Raw genomic sequence first — 21,140 nt, forward strand, 5'->3', positions numbered from 1 at the left:
TATATTTAATCTTTCTATATGTAATCTTTCCATATATATAGTCTTTCTATATAGATATAAAATATTTTTTTCTGATTTAGATATTTAAGATCAGTACCAACCAAAAAACAAGCAACAAACACATGTCTGATTTGTTTTGCTTTTTGGTATATATATTATATTAATTAAATGTTTGCTTCATAATATAAATAAACTAAAAATAATTACATCACGAGTAGTATAAAATATAAATTTTATAAATGTATACAAAAAGACTGTAAAATAGAGTCTCTAGTCTCTAAAGACAGAGAAGGCAATGGCACCCCACTCCAGTACTCTTGCCTGGAAAATCCCATGGATGAAGGGGCCTGGTGGGCTGCAGTCCATGGGGTCGCTAGGAGTCGGACACGATGGAAGGACTTCACTTTATTTTTTCACTTTCATGCATTGGAGAAGGACATGGAAACCCACTCCAATGTTCTTGCCTGGAGAATCCCAGGGACGGGGGAGCCTGGTGGGCTGCAGTCCATGGGGTCGCACAGAGTCGGACACGACTGAAGCAACTTAGCAGCAGCAGTCTCTAAAGATTTCTCTGAAAAATAGACTAAAAAAGATAAAAGCTGAAATTGGTAATGGGGACAGTGATTATTTGATAAGGATAGCATCAAGCCATATTTCCATTAATCAATAGATATTCAAATAAATAATCCATGCAAAATATATAACAGGGAAGTGTTTTCTTATCTTGTTCATTAAAAAATTAAATATTTAGCATATGCCAAGCTCTATTTTAAATATTAGTAATATAATAATAAACCATCTGTGTCTCATGAAATATATGAGTGACATATAAAAATATACACATTTGCTTTGTAGATGTGTAAATTTTTATATTTTATTATAAATTTTCTGGCACATGGTAGTCATGTGTATTATTCTGGCAAGATCAGGTCAGTGTATCAAATTCGTGACAAATGTGATGCCAACCAGGGTTCTTGGCCTTCCGCAAGGAACAGAAAATGATGAAAAAAAAAAAAAAAGAAAATGATGAAAGCCCAGACAGGAAATTCAGACAGAGCTCTCTTGGGGTCCCTGTGGCAGGATGGAGAGCAGGGACAAGCGGGAGGGCCCCCGATCGCTCCCCACGGTGGAGGAGGGGCAGGGATGAGCCAGTTCTTGCCTTGGAGGGGAGGGGGGGTGTGCCAGGCAGCAGGCGGCAGGGCTGGCTTTGGGGGTCTGCCCGACCCTTTGGTGGTGTAGAGTGCCTGGTGCACGCACAGCTGCTGCTGCTGAGTTGCTTCAGTCGTGTCCGACTCTGTGCCACCCCATGGACTGCAGCCCACCAGGCTCCCCCGTCCCTGGGATTCTCCAGGCAAGAACACTGGAGTGGGTTGCCATTTCCTTCTCCAATGCAGGAAAGTGGAAAGTGAAAGTGAAGGCACTCAGTCGTGTCCGACTCTTAGAGACCCCATGGACTGCAGCCTACCAGGCTCCTCCATCCATGGGATTAGACTCCTTTTGCTCTGGACATCTTGTGTTTGCTCCCTGATCTTCAGAAGTAGCAATCGGGTTTTTTAGTCTTTTTGTATCTTGTTGTCTATACTTTGCCCTAACTGCAAAGGTCAATTCAGTTCAGTTCAGTCACTCAGTCATGTCTGACTCTTTGCAACCCCATGAATTGCAGCACGCCAGGCCTCCCTGTCCATCACCAACTCCAAGAGTTCACCCAAACTCATGTCCATCGAGTCGGTGATGCCATCCAGCCATCTCATCCTCTGTCGTCCCCTTCTCCTCCTGCCTCCAATCCCTCCCAGCATCAGAGTCTTTTCCAATGAGTCAACTCTTCGCATGAGGTGGCCAAAATATTGGAGTTTCAACTTCAGCATCAGTCCTTCCAATGAACACCCAGGACTACTTTTCCTTTAGGAAGGACTGGTTGGACCTCCTTGCAGTCCAAGGGACTCTCAAGAGTCTTCTCCAACACCACAGTTCAAAAGCATCAATTCTTCAGCGCTGAGCTTTCTTCACAGTCCAACTCTCACATCCATACATGACCACTGGAAAAACCATAGCCTTGACTAGACGGACCTTTGTTGACAAAGTAATGTCTCTGCTTTTGAATATGCTATTTAGGTTGGTCATAACTTTCCTTCCAAGGAGTAAGCACTCAGTTATTTTTAGTCCTTTATAATTTCTCTGTATTTTGTTGCTATACAGGAGGAGAGGTTTGTCTGGGTGCAACCATTAGCAGAAAAGGTCCCAGGTCTCAGGCTGTCTCAGATGGAAGTAATGTGTTTTTGAAGAAGGATTCTCTTCTCAAATTGATACAGACTGTTGGGCCACCAGTATTGTTGAGCATGAAAAACCAGCCCCTGGTTTCCATGCAGCTTAGATTCTCACATGTTGAAAGCAATTAAAAGACCTCCATACTGAGTAAATATCAGTAAAACTAAACCAATATCTACATGTAACCTGAAAATATCTCTTTGACTTCCCATTCTGAAATAGGTGTAGAGTCATGGGAATTTTCAGTGATAGTAGAGAGAAAGAAAGATCCCAATTGTTTCCAGTGGTTTTACCTTACACAATTACAGTATAATACCCAAACTAGGAAATTGGCATTAAGACATTACGTGGGTATAAATCTGTGCCATTTCATCACATGGGTATATTTGTGTGACCACTGCTGGAATCAAGATACATAACCATTTCATCCCTGCATATGTCTTCCTCTTGCTACCCTTATGGAGTCATATGAGTCCCTACCCTCTGATTACTGCTATTCTGTTCCCCAACATTTAGAAAATGTTATGTAAATGGAATAATGTAGTATGTAACTTTTTGAGATTAACATTGTTTGCTGAATATGATGTCTTGTAGATATATCCAAGTTACGCATATAATAATAGTTGCTCCTTTTTATTCCTGAATAGTATTCCATGGTATGGATATACCACAATTTATTTAACCATTCACTGATTTAAAGACATTTGAGTTTTTGCTTTTCTTGGTTATTACAGATAAAGCTGCTGTGAGCAACTGTGCACAGGTTTTTGTATGTACATGAGTTTCTGTTTCTCTGGAATAATAGCTCAGGAATATAACTTGCTGGCTTGTATGGATATGTATAGAGTTAGTTGTTTGTTTGTTTGTTTGTTTGTTTTCAAGAAACTGCCAAACTACTTTCCAGGGTGAGTTTACCACTTTACATTTCCATCAACAGTATGTGGAACACTCAGTTGCTCCATTTCCTCACCAAAATTTGGTATTGCCACTGCTTCTCACTTCAGCTCTCCTGACTGGTGTGCATCGACACCTAGTTATACTCACAGTTTACATCTCCTTCATCAGTAGTGATGCTGAGAATCTTTCCGTCTGAGTATTTGTCCTTCAGTATCGTCTTAAGTGAAATACCTTTTCGTGTGTTTTGTTCATTTTCTAACTGGATTCTTAAGTTTTCTTATTGTTGAGCTTGGGGAGCTCTTTTTGTATTCTGGAGATGAGTTTCTTGTTAGATAAGTGATTTGGAAATGTTTTCTCCCAGCCTGTAATCGTGATATAAATGTGCTAATTTTGAATTACATGTATTATTAAAATAATACATGTAAATATGTAAATAAAAAAATAATACATGTATTATTAAAATTGAGCAATAGCCACAGCAATTGTTTTGAATCAAGATTATTAAAAGATTTGAGGTTGAGGAGGACTGTTTTGTCAGTGAAATTACTTTAAATTACCCGCATGTAGCAGTAATAAGAAGCTGGCCAAATGTAGTTGCCTTGCGTATTTTTAAAACATGTGCTATAGACAACACTTTTCTTTTTGCCTGCATCTGGTTTGGACACTCTCACTGCCCTGTCTTGGCACACCAGCCATCTGATAGGTCCAGAGATCGGCAGCTTGTGTGACGTTCTTAGAGGAGCACAGTCACAATAGACTGTTGCAGAGTTCAGTATATGGAAAACCATAAAATACATACCCCAAAAGTCGCCTAACAAAGTACATGTGTTCCAACCAATAGAGCCAAAATTGTAAGTCTAAGAATGTAGAAGTTATGAGTTTGTGTCTTTTGGCAGATATTTTGTCCTTTGACCCTCTTCATACCTATAAGTTAGTGATTATTTTGTGTTAATTATATTTAAGATTAGTTACATGAAATGAGGTCAGTGATGTGAAGAAACAAAAAGAAAGCCTAGAACAAAATCAAAAAAGAAATTCACCAAAAATGTTAAATTATTGCTGGGAGGTGGTGTTATGAAAAAGAGTCATTGCCTGCCTTATATTGTTTACATTTCTAAATTTTGTAAAATATGCATGTATCATTTTTTAATATTCAAGGAATAATTGTGTATATGTTGTGTGATTACAATTGAGTTAGTATAAAAATGCAGAAAAAATTTGGAAAGAAATGCATGAAATCACTGATACTGAAAACAACCAGGCATCTTTTTTAATTTTTCTGTATTTTCAACACTTTCCATAATGGGTTTACCTTGACTTCATTTTCCATTTTGGAGGGGAAATTCTGTCTTCCCTCCTCTCCAAAATAAAAATAAATTGCAAAAACTGTGACGTTTCTAATGTCATCTCATTAAATGAGTTTTCCCTTGATTACTGACTGATATTTTCTATCAAGCTAAAGATTCCTTTCTTCTATTGCTTGCTTATTACAATTTATTTTTAAAAAGGAAGCATATTCACGTCAGTTCTGTTCCTCTTCCTATGGTAGAGCGTGGTCTAGTGACGCCCACTATAAATGCGCACCGTATCTTCTTTCCGTTCACCTGCTGATGGACAGCTGTGCTGGCTCCACACCGTGGCTACTGTAAACAGTGCTGCAGTGAATGCTGGGGTGAATGCATCTTCTTCAGTTATGGCTTTCTCAGGGTATATGCCCAGGAGTGGGATGGCTGGGTCATTTGGTAGTTCTAGTTTTAATTTTTTTTTTTCACATAAATTGGGTTATTTTGATTTTTTTTAATGGGAGGAAAATTACAGTGTCATGTTGGTTTCTGCCGTGCGTGTGTGCTAAGTCGCTTCAGTCGTGTCTGACTCTCTGCAGCCCCATGTAGCCCCCGGGCTCCTCTGTCCATGGGGCTCTCCAGGCAAGAACACCGGAGTGAGTTGCCCTGTCCTCCTCCAGGGGATCTTCCCGACCCAGGGACTGAAGCCACGCCTCTTAGGTCTCCTTCATTGGCAGGAGGGTTCTTTACCTCTAGGCCACCTGGGAAGCCCCATTTCTGCTGTACGACAATGAAAATCAGCCCTAATTTCACGTATATCACCTCCTAGCTTTAGGTTTTTTAAGGAACCTCTATATTGCTCTCCACAGTACTGTATCAATTTACATTCCCACCAACAGGGCAAGAGGGTTCCTTTTCTCCACACCCTCTCCAGCATTTATTGTTTGCAGATTTTTTTTTTGATATATTGAGTTATGTTTAAAAAAACATTTACTGAGATATTAACATGGATTTTCTTCTTTATAAATCCACTAAATTATATAATGATTTCCTAAATTGAAACCTTCTTTGGCATGAATCCCAAATAAGCAAGGTATGTCTTCTCTTAATACACTTCTGTATTCAGTTTACTGATGTGCTGTTTAGGATTTTGCATGCGTAGTCAATGTGGTATATGGTTGTCTTTTTGTATTATACTCATCTAGTTTTGGTATCACAGTTTTCTGGGCTTGTAGATTGAATTCAGAAATTTTCAGACTTCTTTGTTCTCTGAAGCTTTAAAAGAATTTTGTATTCCTTTTGGGCTTGATGACATTGGCCTTTAATGCCACCTGGTTAGCAGGGGTGGTAAGCAGTATGGAGGAGAGGCCACTTTATCTACTTGTTCCACAGTTGTCGGTCGAGGCAAGGTTTTTACCACTTTGGGGACATATTTTGGTAATTAACTACCCACCCCAAAGTTTCCATTTAATCTAGAAAACTTACCACTTTGGGGACATATTTTGGTAATTAACTACCCACCCCAAAGTTTCCATTTAATCTAGAAAACTATTTGATGGATTTTTGCACAAAAGAATCATCATTTTAAAAGTCTTCTAAATTTATGGTCCTTTTAAAACTCTTAACACTGTTGGTGTTGTCTCTATTTTTCCCTGGAACGCAACTGCCAAAAGGGTTTGATTCTTTTACTTCCTTTGCTGTTATTGATCATACGTTTTTCTGAACGCATGTGTGTGTGTGATCTTAACTCCCCAGCTGGGGATTGAAGCTGGGCCCACAGCAGTGGAAGCGCCGAGCCCTCACCGCTGGACTGTCCGGGGTTTCCCCACCTTTGCCTTCTGCCTCTGTAACTCTTTCCTTTGTGTGCCTGCTAGTTTACTCTGACCTGCTCTTCTCTTGCAGAGTCATAGCTATGAGAGTGACCACACAGGCTTATTCTGTGTCTGAGAGACTCTTGCATGTTCAGCTGTGACTCGCGGGGCACATGGCTGCCTGGCCAGAGACTGTACCCCAGTTTTGTCTGCACTCTGTGTGGCTGACTAGGTGTGAGGACAAGCACAGTGAGCTTCTGCCTGCCTTCCGGTTCTTCCGCTTTTTCTCCTGTTCTTCCCATTCTCCGTATCTCAACCCTCCAGAACTTCTTTGAGTTTTTCCCAGTCAGTAAGCTCCTTTCTGGCCGAGACTCTCTGCTTTACTTGCTCTCAGGGATGCTCTGCCCTCTGCTCCCCCATCTTATTAACAACTCTTCCGCCTTCGGATTTTAACCCTCATTCGTCTTCAGCAGCTGATGGGTCACCCCCAATCCCACCCCAGTGGAAGAATCTGCTCAGATCTCACTGTTAAGGGTCCATCACTACTTTAGTCTTTTGTTGTGAGATATTTTTACATTCAAAATGTATACATTATATAATTTTAAAATATTATTTTAAAAACCCATACACTCCAAATCCAGTTGACAAAATAGAATTTTACTAATTCCATTTAGTAAGCCATAGGGACCCAGCTAAAGATTTTGTTTTCCAACCTCTTTGCAGTTTGCTCGATTCATATGACTATGGGTAGATTTGTAGTATACACATTTTTCCCCCTAGATGATATGTTGCTGCTGCTGCTAAGTCGCTTCAGTCGTGTCCAACTCTGTGCGACCCCAAAGACGGCAGCCCATCAGACTCCCCCATCCCTGGGATTCTCCAGGCAAGAACACTGGAGTGGGTTGCCATTTCCTTCTCCAATGCATGAAAGTGAAAAGTGAAAGTGAAGTCGCTCAGTCGTGCCCAACTCTTAGCGACCCCATGGACTGCGGCCTACCAGGCTCCTCCGTCCATGGGGTTTTCCAGGCAAGAGTACTGGAATGGGGTGCCATTGCCTTCTCCGGATGATATGTTACTTCCTTTTATATGTGTCTGCTCAGTCACTCAGTCATGCCTGGCTTTTTGGGGCCCCATGGACTGTAGCCCTCCAGGCTCCTCTGCATGTGGAATTTCCCAGGATTTCCAGAATTTTCCGAAGAAAGTTTGACAATGCAGGACATAAAGTCTAAACACCAAAATTAATATATTGATAAGCCTGACAGCATAAAATTGTGAAATGTTTATGCTGCATAAATAAAATCCAAGGTCAAGCAACAAAATGGAAGCAACGTCAGCAGCATATGTGACGAGGAAATGGTGACTAAGACACAAAAGCTCTTAAAAATAGAAAAGAGCCAAGTTAATTTCAAAATTGGCACAGATAATGTGAAGAGGCTTCATAAAAATAAATGCAAGTGGACAATAAATATACACCTGAAGCTTGTTCACATTCAGCATTTTAAAAATCCAGCTCCAAACAACTTGCCACATTTTTTGACTATTTCCAAGAACACTCCAGCGCTGCGCCATCTCCTACTCCGGGGACCTCCCCGACCCTGCAACTGAACCTGGGTCTCACGCGTCTCCTACATCGGCGGGCAGATTCTTCACCACTAGCTCCACCTGGGAGGCGACTGTGCATGTTTGTGAATTTTATAAAAACGTTGCCGCGTTGTCAGTGCCCGTCTGCTTACTGCTTTTGTACCTGACATTACGATTTTGAGATACTTCTGTACTAACGGGTAGGCGCTATTTCCTTCATTTTCTATTTATCCAAAGTCTAGTTTAGTGGAATTTTAACATCCTATGTCGTGACTGTATCAACATTTATGCATTTTTCTGTTTATGGACATTTGGCTTATTTCTAATTATACACACAAACACATGTGTATATTCATATGTATATTTTATGCGTTTGTATGTATGTGAAAATTATGAATATTGCTGTCATGACTGTTTTGTGTGTATGTAAAACTGAAAGTGTTAGTCATTCAGTCATGTCCCACTCTTTGATATCCCACGGACTGTAGCCTGCTGGGTTCCTCTATCCATGGAATTCTCCAGGTAAGAATACTGGAGTGGGTAGCTATTCCCACTATATATATATAGCGAGAGAGAGAGAGCGCTTCCTAGATGGTGCTAGTGGTAAAGAACCTGCCCGCCAATGCAGGAGACATAAGAGATGCAGGTTCAATCCCAGGGTTGGGAAGATCCCCTGGAGAAGGTCATGGCAGCCCACTCCAGTTTTCTTGCCTGGAGAATCCCATGGACAGGCTACAGTCCATAGGGTCACAAAGAGTTGGACACAATTGAAGTGATTTCACACACACACACACACACACACGTATATATTTTTTTTAATAAGTTGTTTCCTACTCTATTTATGATGTTTTTTCATTCAGAAGCTACCAACCCAGAATCATTTTAAGTTCAATCCTTTGCTTGGGAGATTTTAGATCACCTAAGTGGAATGATTTTTCAATCCCAGTCTTGAAGAAACTATGTGAACAAAACTTTTCAAGGAAACCTTTTTTCTTTCTTCTGCTTAGAGCCAACACCAAGACATATTTCTTTGACATTTCCCTTTGAGGGGTTCTTTTTTAGGACTATAAAATTGCTTTTGTTTGGTTTGGAAAATCTCACCAATAATTAAATGTCTCCACGGAGATGGGATTTGGTTTGTTGACTGTCACAGATCTCTAATCTGGTCCACTGTGGAGTTAGCGTTGTAACTGCGCTGGCGGCGTGATGCCGACCAAGCAGCCCACTGCATTCCCGAGCATGTTCCTGTAGATACTATCGGGAAACTCGGGCAGGTGTCCAATTTAAGTATATTTAAAGTTACACCCTGATGAATTAATAATTACATTTTTATATGCAGTTTATGAGAGTTCTATGAAGATCAAAAAAAAATGAACACATGAAGACGCAATCTTAACTTTAATAGAACAATGAAGTGGGCTCTGTTCACTGGCGTTTTGAAAAGAACAGGACCCCTTTTGATCTTCTGCATCGTGTTTTGTTAGTCTGTTTTTATTGACTCGTGTCTATAGTAATACATCATTTCATTTTAATATTCCTTCAAAGTTTGAAGCAAAAAATGAGCAATGAAAACACATGTAACATCAGATTAGACTTTTGCAATGAATAAAACATCTTATTTTCCAGTCATTGAAAGCATCCCAGTGTGGCCTGAGAATGGGAGGTCATTAAAGGCCTTGAAACACCTAGAGATCAGAGTCAGATGGGCTGTGACCATGACACACATTCCTCTGTGGGCCACTTCACACCAAGCAGCCTCTGAATATGGATTTAATTCATTAACGGACCCGGGCTGCGTGTGGAAGTAGAGACTTTAGACCAATCTGGCTTCACAGACTGGCTCTTTCCCTGAGTGGCCACGTGATCACTATCAGGCTTTCAGTACTCTCCTCTGTGAATGGAGGGTAATAATGCTTATCTCACTGAGGATGAGAATTAATTGTAATTTATTTATACCGAGGATCTAGTACAAGCCTGGCATGCGGGCCATCAATAAGAGTTAGGGGGCTTCCTCAGTGCAGCAATGAAACCAAGGCATTTTTTTTTCCAAATAAGTTTTATGAAGAGGAATCAGACAGCCTTCCAAGCACTACAGAGATTTGATGATAAAGCTTAGAAAAATAAGTTTTCAAGTTTTACATTTTGCGATTATTCTCAGTTCAGGTCAGTCACAGAGTCCGACTCTTTGCAACCCCACGGACTGCAGCACACCAGGCCTCCCTGCCCACCACCAACCCCTGTAGTTTACTCAAACTCATGTTCATCGAGTTGGTGATGCCATCTGACCATTTCGTTCTCTGTCATCACCTTCTCCTCCTGCCCTCAATCTTTCCCAGCATCAGGGTCTTTTCCAATGAGTCAGTTCTTCACATCAGGTGGTCAAAGTATTGGAGCTTCAGCTTCAACATCAGTCCTTCCAATGAATATTCAGGACTGATTTCCTTTCGGATGGACTGGTTGGATCTCCTTGCAGTCCAAGGAACTCTCAAGAATCTGCTCCAACACGACAGTTCAAAAGCATCAGTTCTTCGGCGTTCAGCTTTCTTTATGGGTCAACTCTCACATCTATACATGACTACTGGAAAAACCATAGCTATGACAATTATTGTCATATATATGCAATTTATATAGCATGAAATTGAATGTTCACCAACTGACCAAATAAAGACTAAATGTTTCTTTAAGTCGTACAAGCAACTTTTTATTTCTCTTGAGCAGTAGACCTTTGGAAAGAAAATAAAATAGCTGGATACTTACCTAATTTTACTAAGATAGATTCCAATTGAATTAAAGATTTAAATGTTAAAAATTTTTAAAAAGACACAAACATGTTGGAAGAAAGCAGGCATAAATTTTCTTTAATAATTTTTGTTTCCTTTTTTAATTTTTGAGTGAAGACAGTTTGACTGTGCAGGACATAAAGCTTAGACACCACAAATTCATATATTGATAAGCCTGACAACATAAAATTGTGAAATTTTTATACTGCATAAAGAAAATCCAAGGTCAAATAACAAAATGGGAGCATTGTCAACAGCATATGTGACAAGAAAATGGTGACTAAGATACAAAAGCTCTTAAAAATAGATAGAAAAGTACCAAGTTAATTTCAAAATTGGCAAAAATAATGTGAAGAGACTTCATAAAAATAAATGCAGATGGACAATAAATATTCACCTGAAACTTATTCACATTCATCATTTTAAAAATGCAAGTCCAAACAATTTTATGGCATTTTCAGCTATCAAAATATCAGGCAACACTTATTTTATATAGTTCATAATTTTGATGTGTGTGGTGAAGCAGACACATCCACTCACCGCTGCTGGGAATGTAAGTTTCTGAAATTAAATTAGAATATGTGTACCAAAATGTAAAGTCTGCAGGGCCACTGTCAGTAATCTATTTACTGAATGCCTTGGCACATCAATGCACAGTCCTATGCATATAAGAATTTTCTTTGCAGATTATCTACACAGATTTTTTTTTTAATGCTGGATAAATCTACATGTTCATGATAGGGAAATAGTAAAGAAAATAAGACTATATCTTTAACACGGCACGCTTTTAGCTCTAGAAAAGAATGACAAACTCTAATGTGCACATTAGAAATGATTTACATGATTTTGATGTGGAAAAGTAATATGTAAATAGTTTTATTGTAAACTTCCATTTATGCAAAGAATAAGTATGAATGTGGATATAGCACACATATTGGATATTTTTCTGGGAAAAAAATGAGAAAAAAAAAAGTTGAGAGTCAAATTAGGTATATCAGTGTGAAACAGCAGGAAGGAAGGAGTAAGGCTCTTTATTTAATGCTTTCCTGAACTATTTGAAAGTTTCTTTGTGCTCTTGTATGTTTTACTTTCATTGAAAAAATGATGTTAGCATGAAGATAAAAATATATAAATTGTAAAGAACTAAAATTAAATGTCATTAGGAGTCAGCAGATAATTTGGGGTGTTGAAAAACATGTACTGTGTCCTCTTGAGAAGGAACTGCCAAAATGGCATTCTTGGGGTCAAATGATACATTCATTGGTGCTTAATGCGTTTTATTTCCTCCAGACAAAGCCAAAGGACGATCAAGAGCTGGAACCCACTTTGATTCAGCCAGGAGACGAAGCAGAGCCGTCCTTTATCACATCTCTGGCCACCTGCAAAGAAGAGAAAAGAACAAATTGAAAATAAACAATGTAGGTAGTGTGTGTGTACACAGCGAATGCGAGATTTTCCCTTGGCGGCAATGTTTGATTCACTAAAGAGAGCCTCCAATTACTCATTTATTGACTTTCCTAGATTCTTTTCCACTTTGACTTGCACTTTCCTATAAAGAACAAATGGGAAAGGCCAGCAGTCACAAGGCATTTCCATAATAAACGTGATTAATCATAGTGTTATCACCAGCCTAGAATATTATTTCAGTCAGTACAATATGGTACTAGAGAGACTGCAAATGAGACTGGTTGCATTTATGAACAAGTTATATTACACATTCGTCGTTTGTTGGTTAAAATTTCTCAAATTTAATTTTCATTCCATCTGTTTTGCACTTTATCTAATTTCACTGAATGCTTTCATCCAAGGGAACCATGAACAAATCAGTCATTATTCCATTTAGAAATTTACATTTTATGCAACACAGAATTGGGAATTTCACACCTAAGAACACTGGATTTGAAATGACATGCCATATACATTATAGTTGTTGTTTTTTTTTAAGTTAACTTTTAGTAAATCATAGTAGGGCTACTTTCTGAAACCTAGTGGTCATCTGGCCACAGCCACAGCAAATAACTGTGCTTATAAAAGGTGACTCCACAGAGTTTTAAGTGGCCCACGTCCCTCAGGATTTGCCAGTTAATTTCATCGTAGGTTCCTAGAACGAAGAGACTTCACTAGAAATCCAGAACTATACCTGGGTGCTTGTAGATACTCAAAGGTGATTTTTCAAATCATGGTAATGTCATTAATCTACATGGTGAAATCTCCAGAACATACAACTTTGGGGATGTGTCTGACTATGGGGGTCAGACATCAAGATTCAGCATGTGACTTGCCAGTGACTTTAGAAAAATCATGTGAAACAACCTAAGCTAGTTTGGAATTGACCTCAAGTGCTTAGGTTCTGGGAGTTAGGGACACAGGAGCTTCTTTGGCATCTCATTTTACATGGAGAACTCAAAACTATCTAATCTGATGTGTAAACAGTGTGCTAAAATAGTCTTCATGGGACGCACAAAGTATCCTCTTGTCTGAGTTTCATGAACAGAGAGTCCGGGGTGGAGTGCCATCCGACATGCAAGGGCTGCAGAGCCGGCTCTGCCTCAGAGGGATGCTCTCTGGAAGCCAAACCGTTTCCACCCATTAGTGCTCCAGGACCATCACCCACGCTGGTGTTGATCTGGATGTACTGCTTAAGAGCCAAGTTCCATTTAGTTTGTCTTGGCTGAATGTAAAGATCCTCCAGGGAAACCTGTATGTCACATTGATTTCCCCGGCTCACCGCTAGATCATGAATCCTTCTCCTGGTTCCTTGTTACACCTGCTTCCATTTACCAAGTCAGCCTTAGTGATGATAGAAGTTCTAGGAAGAAACAAATGTAACCACACCTGGCCTTTATTCTATGCAAACCAGCAGCAAAGCACCTAAACAAATATTAGCCTGAGATTCTGTAATGCTGAAAGAAGACACTCTACTAGCCTTTAGTCCAGAGTCATTTAAATGTACCAAGTCTTAGTGGGCTTAAAAATGCATTCACAGAACATGCTGTTTTTCCCCTTCTGATTCAACAAAGTACAGAACAGCACTTAAAAATCTTATTTAAAAAATCATAACTCCCACTACTTGGCTAATTTGCTAAATTGCATTTATTTAAGAATTACACACATCAGGATGGAGCATTAAAATACTACATGGTAATGAAGGATGTCTAATCAACACGGAGACTCTGACAGTACAAGTGGTACCGTATTTCTGAAACAGAAATGTGGAGGCAGGATGAGCCCTGTTCACCATCTTATTTCAAGGAGAACAGAGCCAGAATACTAAAAAATGGCAGAGAGACTAGAGAAGGGGAAACAACCATCCAGTTTATTGGCTAGACAATCAGTCTTTGGGAAATCCTGAATATATTAACATTCAAGTGACCAAAAAAAAAGATTTCTTAATATTTTTGTAGGTCTTTGCTATTTACAAATCCGCTTTGCTATTATCATATTATTTGATTCTTACAGCAAGCCAGTACTAGGTATGATTTTTGTTAGTTCCATTTCAATGATGGAAAAGAACAACTTAGTTGAAGCATCAGAAGCAGAACCAGCAGAGGTGGGACCCAACCATGAGTCCCCTGACGCAGCCACAGTGCTTCTGCCCTACCCCACCTCTCCTCTGATACAGTTCTGGGCAATAAGAATATGTGATTCAACTCGGAACAAATTAGCTCATCCGGCCGTTAGCAAGCTCTGAGAATCGCAATATAAGTAATGCCCTTCAGTCCTGGCTCCAACTTTGGAAACAGCTTTTAATTTCTGGTTTCCTTGACTGGCTACTCTACTCAGTGACACTGGGATGATGCAAGTGCCGTCAACTCAAAAGATCCCACGGCAGGCTTGAGAGCTGGAAAGGACAGTGCTGAGACGCCCAAATATGACTGAGGGGGCTCTGGGCTGGTCGTCACAGAAGGCATATGCTACCCTGCAGTCCCTCAGCATGATCACTGTAGAGACATTTTCCCATCCCTTTGTTCATTCAGAAGTTGATTTCAAAGACATGTTGCAGAAATAGTTTATGGAATAGTTAGCCTTGATGAGGTTTTGGCCTGAAGCACTGTGATTTAATAATACATCCTCAAAGAGTCGGGAACGACTGAGCGTGCCCGCACTCCCTGCGGCGTGTGGGATCTTAGTTCCCCGAGCAGGGATCGAACCCTGGGACCGCTCTTGTGGAAGCGCGGAGTCTTAACCGCTGGGTCGGCAGGGAAGTCCTGCCGGCCCAGTTTTTGCCTGTGGGTAGCATAGACGATTGAGACGGAACTGCTCGCATCCTTTCTGCAGCGACCCCAGTTCTGCCACTTCCACAGCAACACAGCAGGCAGCGTCTCCTCTTAGTCAGCATGTTGTCAGTCGTAAGAAAGACGGTGATGCCCTACAACCAATTTTTGTTAGTGGAAGGTAGAGCATCCTGGTCCCTGGTAAAGACTCCGCCTGCGGTGCAGGAGTTCAATTTCTGGGTCGGGAAGATCCACTGGAGAAGGGGTAGGCTACCCACTCCAGTGTTCTTGGGCTTCCCTGGTGGCTCAGCTGGTAAAGAATCTGCCTGCGATGCAGGATCCCTGGGTCGGGAAGATCCCCTGGAGGAAGGCATTGCAACCCACTCCAGAATTCTTGCCTGGAGAATCTCATGGACAGAGGAGCCTGTTGGGCTGTAGTCCATGGGGTCACAGAGAGTCAGATATGACTGAGCGACTAAGCATGGTAGAGGTTAAACAACTCAAACACCATTCCTACTAAAGAGTATGATTCCAAATCAATAAATGATAGATAACTAAAATTGAGAATAGTTGGTTGTATTATTCTGTAGGCAAACTTCATATATTTCAGGGTTATAAATATGCCTTTTTCTCCATACTTGCTAAAAGCACACTTTCGAATTGTAAGAAATTTCTTCCATTCAAAAGGTTTTTGATAAAACTTTATAAATAGAGTAGTGGGAGGAGGATGTCTTTTTGCACTCTTTTCAATCCTGATTGTGTCAAGATGTATGCAGAATTTGAATGAGAAACCTTTTAAAGTTTAAGTCTAAGCTGAGATGCATTGGAGTCTCAGTATCTTTTAAAATAATGTATTTTGAGTAGCCTATAAAAATGAAGTGGTGTGATTTATTTTCTGATTTTTGGAGATAACCATTACATTGCTGACCTTTGCAACAGCACCACTAATACTTCATAAAATGCACATACTTCAAATGAAAAAATATTTTGCTTCTTGAGTTTTCACAGCCTTCACTCCTGGAGCTAGCTTCTCTCTGAACCCAAGTCAGAATTTCATTTCTATAACATGATAGAAGAAGACTTATTTGGATAAAAACTGAGATATTCTTCCATGGCTTTTGGTAATGTGTTATTATAGCAAATATTGGGGGAAAAATCATACTGGCCTCTGTCCCGTTCTATCGTAAACACAAGTGCTTGTCAGCTTGGAGACTCTAAGTCTCTTACGGCCCCTAAGTCTCTTCTCTGCACCCGCATCAGCTCTGATGAGAAGCCCAGCAGCTGTTACTTCCTCTCTGAATTTTATGGCATAATCTACCTTTGGAACTAGTTCCAAAAGCCAAAGAATGAAGCGAAGGAGGCAGGCCCAGCCAGGGGGCTGAGTGGGGCATAGACACAGTGGCAGATGGGCAGGAAAGAACCGTCAGGAAGGAGGGACGCAGATCCCCCTCAGATGAGTGCCCGGGTGGGTGGAGTGGGAATATTAACCGAGGTAGAAGCTTGTGTCATAATCGCCCGCCAAGGAGAGACGCAAGACGGAAGCAGCGTTCGTATTAAGGGAGCAGGAGTGTTTGGCCTCCAGAGAGTCCCCGCGAAAGACCTCATGCTCCTGACTGCTCTCAACCTTTCTTGAATCCCCAGGTACTTTAGGGATCCCTGAACATGTCATATTAATTTGCTCTTCGCTCAATGCCTGAAAGAAAAAAAAAAAACAGAGGCTGCAACCTGCAAGTAACATACACTCCAGAACCTCTAACTGTTCATTCAATGTAACTTTCAATTTTAAGTTTCCATTACCTAGCTTGTAATTCTCATTAATTGAGGTCAAAGCAAGGTGCACAAGTATCTGGCCATAGGCTGTCAAATTTCCCCACACCCTGTTGTTGGGCCTCCTTTTGTCTCATCACAGTAAAGGGAATTGTTCATCAATTTGGACTGCTTTCAAAGTGGAGTGCTTTTGCAGTTATAAAAACTCCAGCTATTCTTCTGCGTTTAATCAGCTGCACAGTGAACATTGCTTTTCTCCTCCCATGACTTGAATAATACCTGTTAAGTAACTGTTTTTCACTTTGCCATCTTAACAAGGGCGAGCCAGTGTCAGAATAAACCCACGTCCATCGTGGTCGTGAGATTTGGGTTCCCAACTGGAAGCTTCACCAACAACCTTAATGCAAGTAGTCAGTACAGTCTGGTCGTATTTTGAAAGATGTGTTAACAGCTATTTACAATCAAATTTGATCATATGGCTTTATCCTTTCTGGGAAAATGGCACCTTTGCTGTTACTAGAAGAATTTCAGGTATTCTTTACATATATTCTTTACATAATGACTGTCTTCTCAAAACTATAAGTATATGGAATGTCCCCACGACAGTAGGAACCTAGCTGTATCCGGTGTTTATAATGTATGTGGGATTATACTTGCAACTTCGGATGTTTCCAGATGACATTTTAGGTAATGACCTTTTTACTCAAATGAACAAAAGTCTAGATTACTCACATTTTAACATGGATGACTACACTCTGATTTTCCTGTTACTTATAACAAAGATCTCTGCCCAGTTTTAATTTATACATCTCTATTTTCTTTGCATTACCAGCTTCTAAATGTCTCTTGTAAGATCTAGTACCATGATATGTGTTTCTAAATAATTCTCCCCGTTCCTTATTTCTAATGTTGTGTTTCTCCCTTCTCTCCTTTTTGTCTTTATCCACAGAATGTTTTTGTAGACAAACCAGCATTTCCGGAGTATAAAGTTTCTGATGCAAAAAAGTCCAAATTCATCCTTTTGCATTTTAGCACTTTCAAAGCCGGCTGGGACTGGCTTATTCTACTGGCGACGTTTTATGTTGCCGTGACGGTTCCTTACAACGTCTGCTTCATTGGCAATGATGACCTGTCGACCACTCGGAGCACAACAGTCAGTGACATAGCAGTGGAGATTCTTTTTATTATAGGTAAGAACCAATGGCTGTTTTCCTAGGAGATTTGCATAGGGGAAGGCAGATGTGTTCCAGATTTTTGTAACTTGAATTTGAGCTAAGATCCATTTGCATGGGCATAACTCAGCCTCTGATGCAAATTTTGGAGAAGCACATATTTGGGTTTCTGAAAATTACCTCTTCCAGCTTTCTCACGGTTCCTTTTTGTAGAGGTCTACACGATGTTTTTTGTTTCTATTCTTATTTCATCAAAAGCGGGCTGAAACAGACTTAATGGCTGTTCTGTTTTGTACTCTCAGCATCTGCGGTGGTCTTACCTGCACAGGGTCAGAGATGAGGCTTGGCAAGCACTCATCAGTGGCGTCCTGGTAATGGCCCATCCTGGGCGTGTTCCTTCAAGCCCATCTGTGCCTTTCGGGAACCTGATGGTGGTTGCCACAGGTGGCCTAGTTGCAGAAGCAACGGATTACATAACCTTCCTACTCAATCATCAGACACACTGAGTATCTGACTTTACCTAAAGGAGAGTCCCTGAGGGATGTTTGCTAAGAATATTTATCTATAGAACATTGGGAATCCCAGTTGAAGCTGCATCTGCTCCATGCTTCTCGGCCTTTTCCTCGTTTTCTGTCCCTTAAAGTTCCATCTTGTGTAGACCACAGCCAAGCTCTTGCTTGATTATTCTAGATCATTATGAAGGCTCAGACTGATCCCCTGTGGAGTTTCTGAGCACCGTTAGCAACCCGACTCCTGCATTTTTCCCTGGTCATGGTGATGTAGGGTAACATCCTTTCTGTAAAGATGAGAGAACTGAAAATGTTTTTAAGCAGTAGGTGAACAAGGGATGGAAAAAAATGGACCCTAAAAGTTCAAAGAAAAGGAAATAAATAAGTGAAGCAAGTCAAAAGCTTGTTTCAATGGTTATGGTACATTTTTCTCTGTGGAACTGGTGCAGTTTGGGGTTCTCCAGTGGAATGTCAGCCTGTGCTTGCTCTGCAAGTTTTATGCCCTTGGTGTGATTTTGGCATCACAATTCACATGCACTTCCCAGGCATCCCCCACAGACCCCAGCTCCCACCCCAAAGGCGAAGGCCACGGTGTGTTTGGACCACTAGGTGGCAATGTTGTCCAGTTAGGTATCTTGGTAAGGCTAATAACTCAAAGAAATTTATCTTTTTTTAACCTAAATTATTGTTTATTGGAGAAGTAAAACCGTAGAGGAATATTAAATCACTGTTAAATGGCAAATAACATTCTAGTCTGCAGTAGAATTGTGCAAGATGTGTTTCAAGATGGCCGTGTAGGAAGAGTCTGAACTCACCTGCTCCCACGGAAACAGCAAATCCATGGCTGCATAAGGAACAATTTCCTTGAAAACAGAGCAGAAAACTAGCTGAACAGCTCCTCCATTAAAAAAAGGATAAAAGGCACACATGAAGAAGGTAGATGAGGCAGAGATATGGTCTCTGCAAAAACCACACTGCTGGTGTGACAGCCCGCACCTGGAAGCCCAGCAAGCATATGGAGCTTCTTCCTGAAGAGTTGAAGGGCTCGTGTTCACCCGAAACAAGCACATGGAGCTTCTTCCTGAGGAGTGAAGGGGCTCGTGTTCAGCACCAGGACCCCAGTTCTTGAGACCTCACCTGAGAGACAAGCCCCTCAAACATCTGACTTTGAAAGTCAAAGCGGCTTGCATCCGGAAGACTCGAATGGCTGTAGGGAACAGAAATGCCACTCTTAAAGGGCTCACCTGCAGACCTGGACACCCTGGGACTGTGTGTTCAAGCAGCAGTTTGAAAGTGCCTAGAGCGTATGTGCAGGAGATTTGTCAGCTAAACCTAAAGTGTCTGCTGAAGGGACGGAAGCCGGGGTGGGGTGGGGGGCCTCTCCAGGGGCTGAGGGGCCCGTGGGCCCCATTTCTGCGCTCCTGTTAGCTAGTGTTGACGGGTGTGCCCCACTCCTGCGTGTCCACCGCCCTACTAAAGTCACTGGTGCACACTCCACGACTGTCTGGCTCTGGTGGCCGAGTGGGGGGCCTCTCCAGGGGCTGAGGGGCCCGTGGGCCCCATTTCTGTGCTCCTGTTAGCTAGTGTTGATGGGTGTGCCCCACTCCTGCGTGTCCACCGCCCTACTAAAGTCACTGGTGCACACTCCACGACTGTCTGGCTCTGGTGGCCAGGGGAACTGCTGTTTCTGGGCCCCACGGGACTAAAACAATCCGAGAGCCAGCTCTTGGCAGGCCGCGACCCCTAAAGCATGGCGCAGCACAGACTGAATCACACTCTGGATCTTCCTATGAAAAGTATCCACCCACTTGTCCAGAGCTTCGACCTGAAGGGCAGGCTTCAGGTTTACTACACATCTATAGACTAAAGAGAGATTCCTTCTTTCTGTTCTTCCTTGGCTGTGCTAGAGCTCATTAGTACTTCCTAGTGAAGAGCTTATAGATCATCTAAAGCCCTGATTTTTGCAACTGTCACCAGAGGAATACCACCAAATTGCCTGGTCTAGAGGTCAGCAGAGTTTACAGCTGAAGTCTCAGAGAATGATGTATATTTTCATACTTTTAAAGCTTCTGCCTGATGATCTGACTCCCAATCAGCCTGAAACTAGGAGCTGAGACCCTCCCTTAGGAACATTGACACTTGGCACACTTAACAAATGAGATCTATCAAGAGAAAATCAAGACCCAGGGCAAGGTTGAGCAATAAGTTTCATCCCCTACACAAGGTCTCTCCATCAGGACTGGAAGAGGTAGCTGTTTTAACTAATGCATAGAAACAAATAGAATCAGGCAGAATGAAGAAACAGAGGAATATGTTCCAAATAAAAGAATAAGAAAAACACCTAGGGAGGAAAAAAACCCTTAATGAAGTAAAAATAATAATTGATTAAGTGAAGAGTTCAAAGGGATGTCATAAAGATGCTCACCAAACTCAGAAAGGAATGGATGAACACAGTGAGAATTTCAACAAAGAGATGAGACTATAAGACATCACATAGCTGAAGAATACGATAACTGAGCTGGAAAATACACTAGAGGAATTCAACAGTGGACTAATTGAACCAGGAGAAAGAATCAGCAATCTGGAGACAGGGCAGCGGAACTCACTCAAAAAAGAGCAGCAAAAAGAAAAAAGAATGCCAAAAAGTGAAGATGGCTTCCTATGGGACGACTTCAAGCAAAATAACATTTGCATTACAGAGTCCAGAAGGAAACGGAAAAGAAAAAGGGGCAGAAAACTTATTTGAAGAAATAATGGCTCAAAGCTTTACTAAGCTGGGGAAGGAAATAGACATCCAGATTCAGATCCAGAGAATTCCAAAAATGTGAACCCCAAAAGAGCCACACCAAGACACGTTATAA

General features: G+C 41.2%; 1 protein-coding gene across 1 annotated transcript in view; it reads left to right on the top strand.

Moving 5' to 3' along the window:
* KCNH8 (potassium voltage-gated channel subfamily H member 8) overlaps positions 1–21,140 on the top strand; it is a 501,290-nt gene that overhangs the window by 261,529 nt on the left and 218,621 nt on the right. The window contains exons 4-5 of the mRNA XM_027549713.1: positions 11,908–12,035; positions 17,548–17,788. Of these exons, the coding sequence (XP_027405514.1) occupies positions 11,908–12,035; positions 17,548–17,788 (369 nt within the window). The remainder of the gene's footprint in view (positions 1–11,907; positions 12,036–17,547; positions 17,789–21,140) is intronic.

The sequence above is a fragment of the Bos indicus x Bos taurus genome, chromosome 1, assembly GCF_003369695.1.
Source record: "Bos indicus x Bos taurus breed Angus x Brahman F1 hybrid chromosome 1, Bos_hybrid_MaternalHap_v2.0, whole genome shotgun sequence".
In the NCBI taxonomy this organism is placed as follows: domain Eukaryota; kingdom Metazoa; phylum Chordata; class Mammalia; order Artiodactyla; family Bovidae; genus Bos; species Bos indicus x Bos taurus.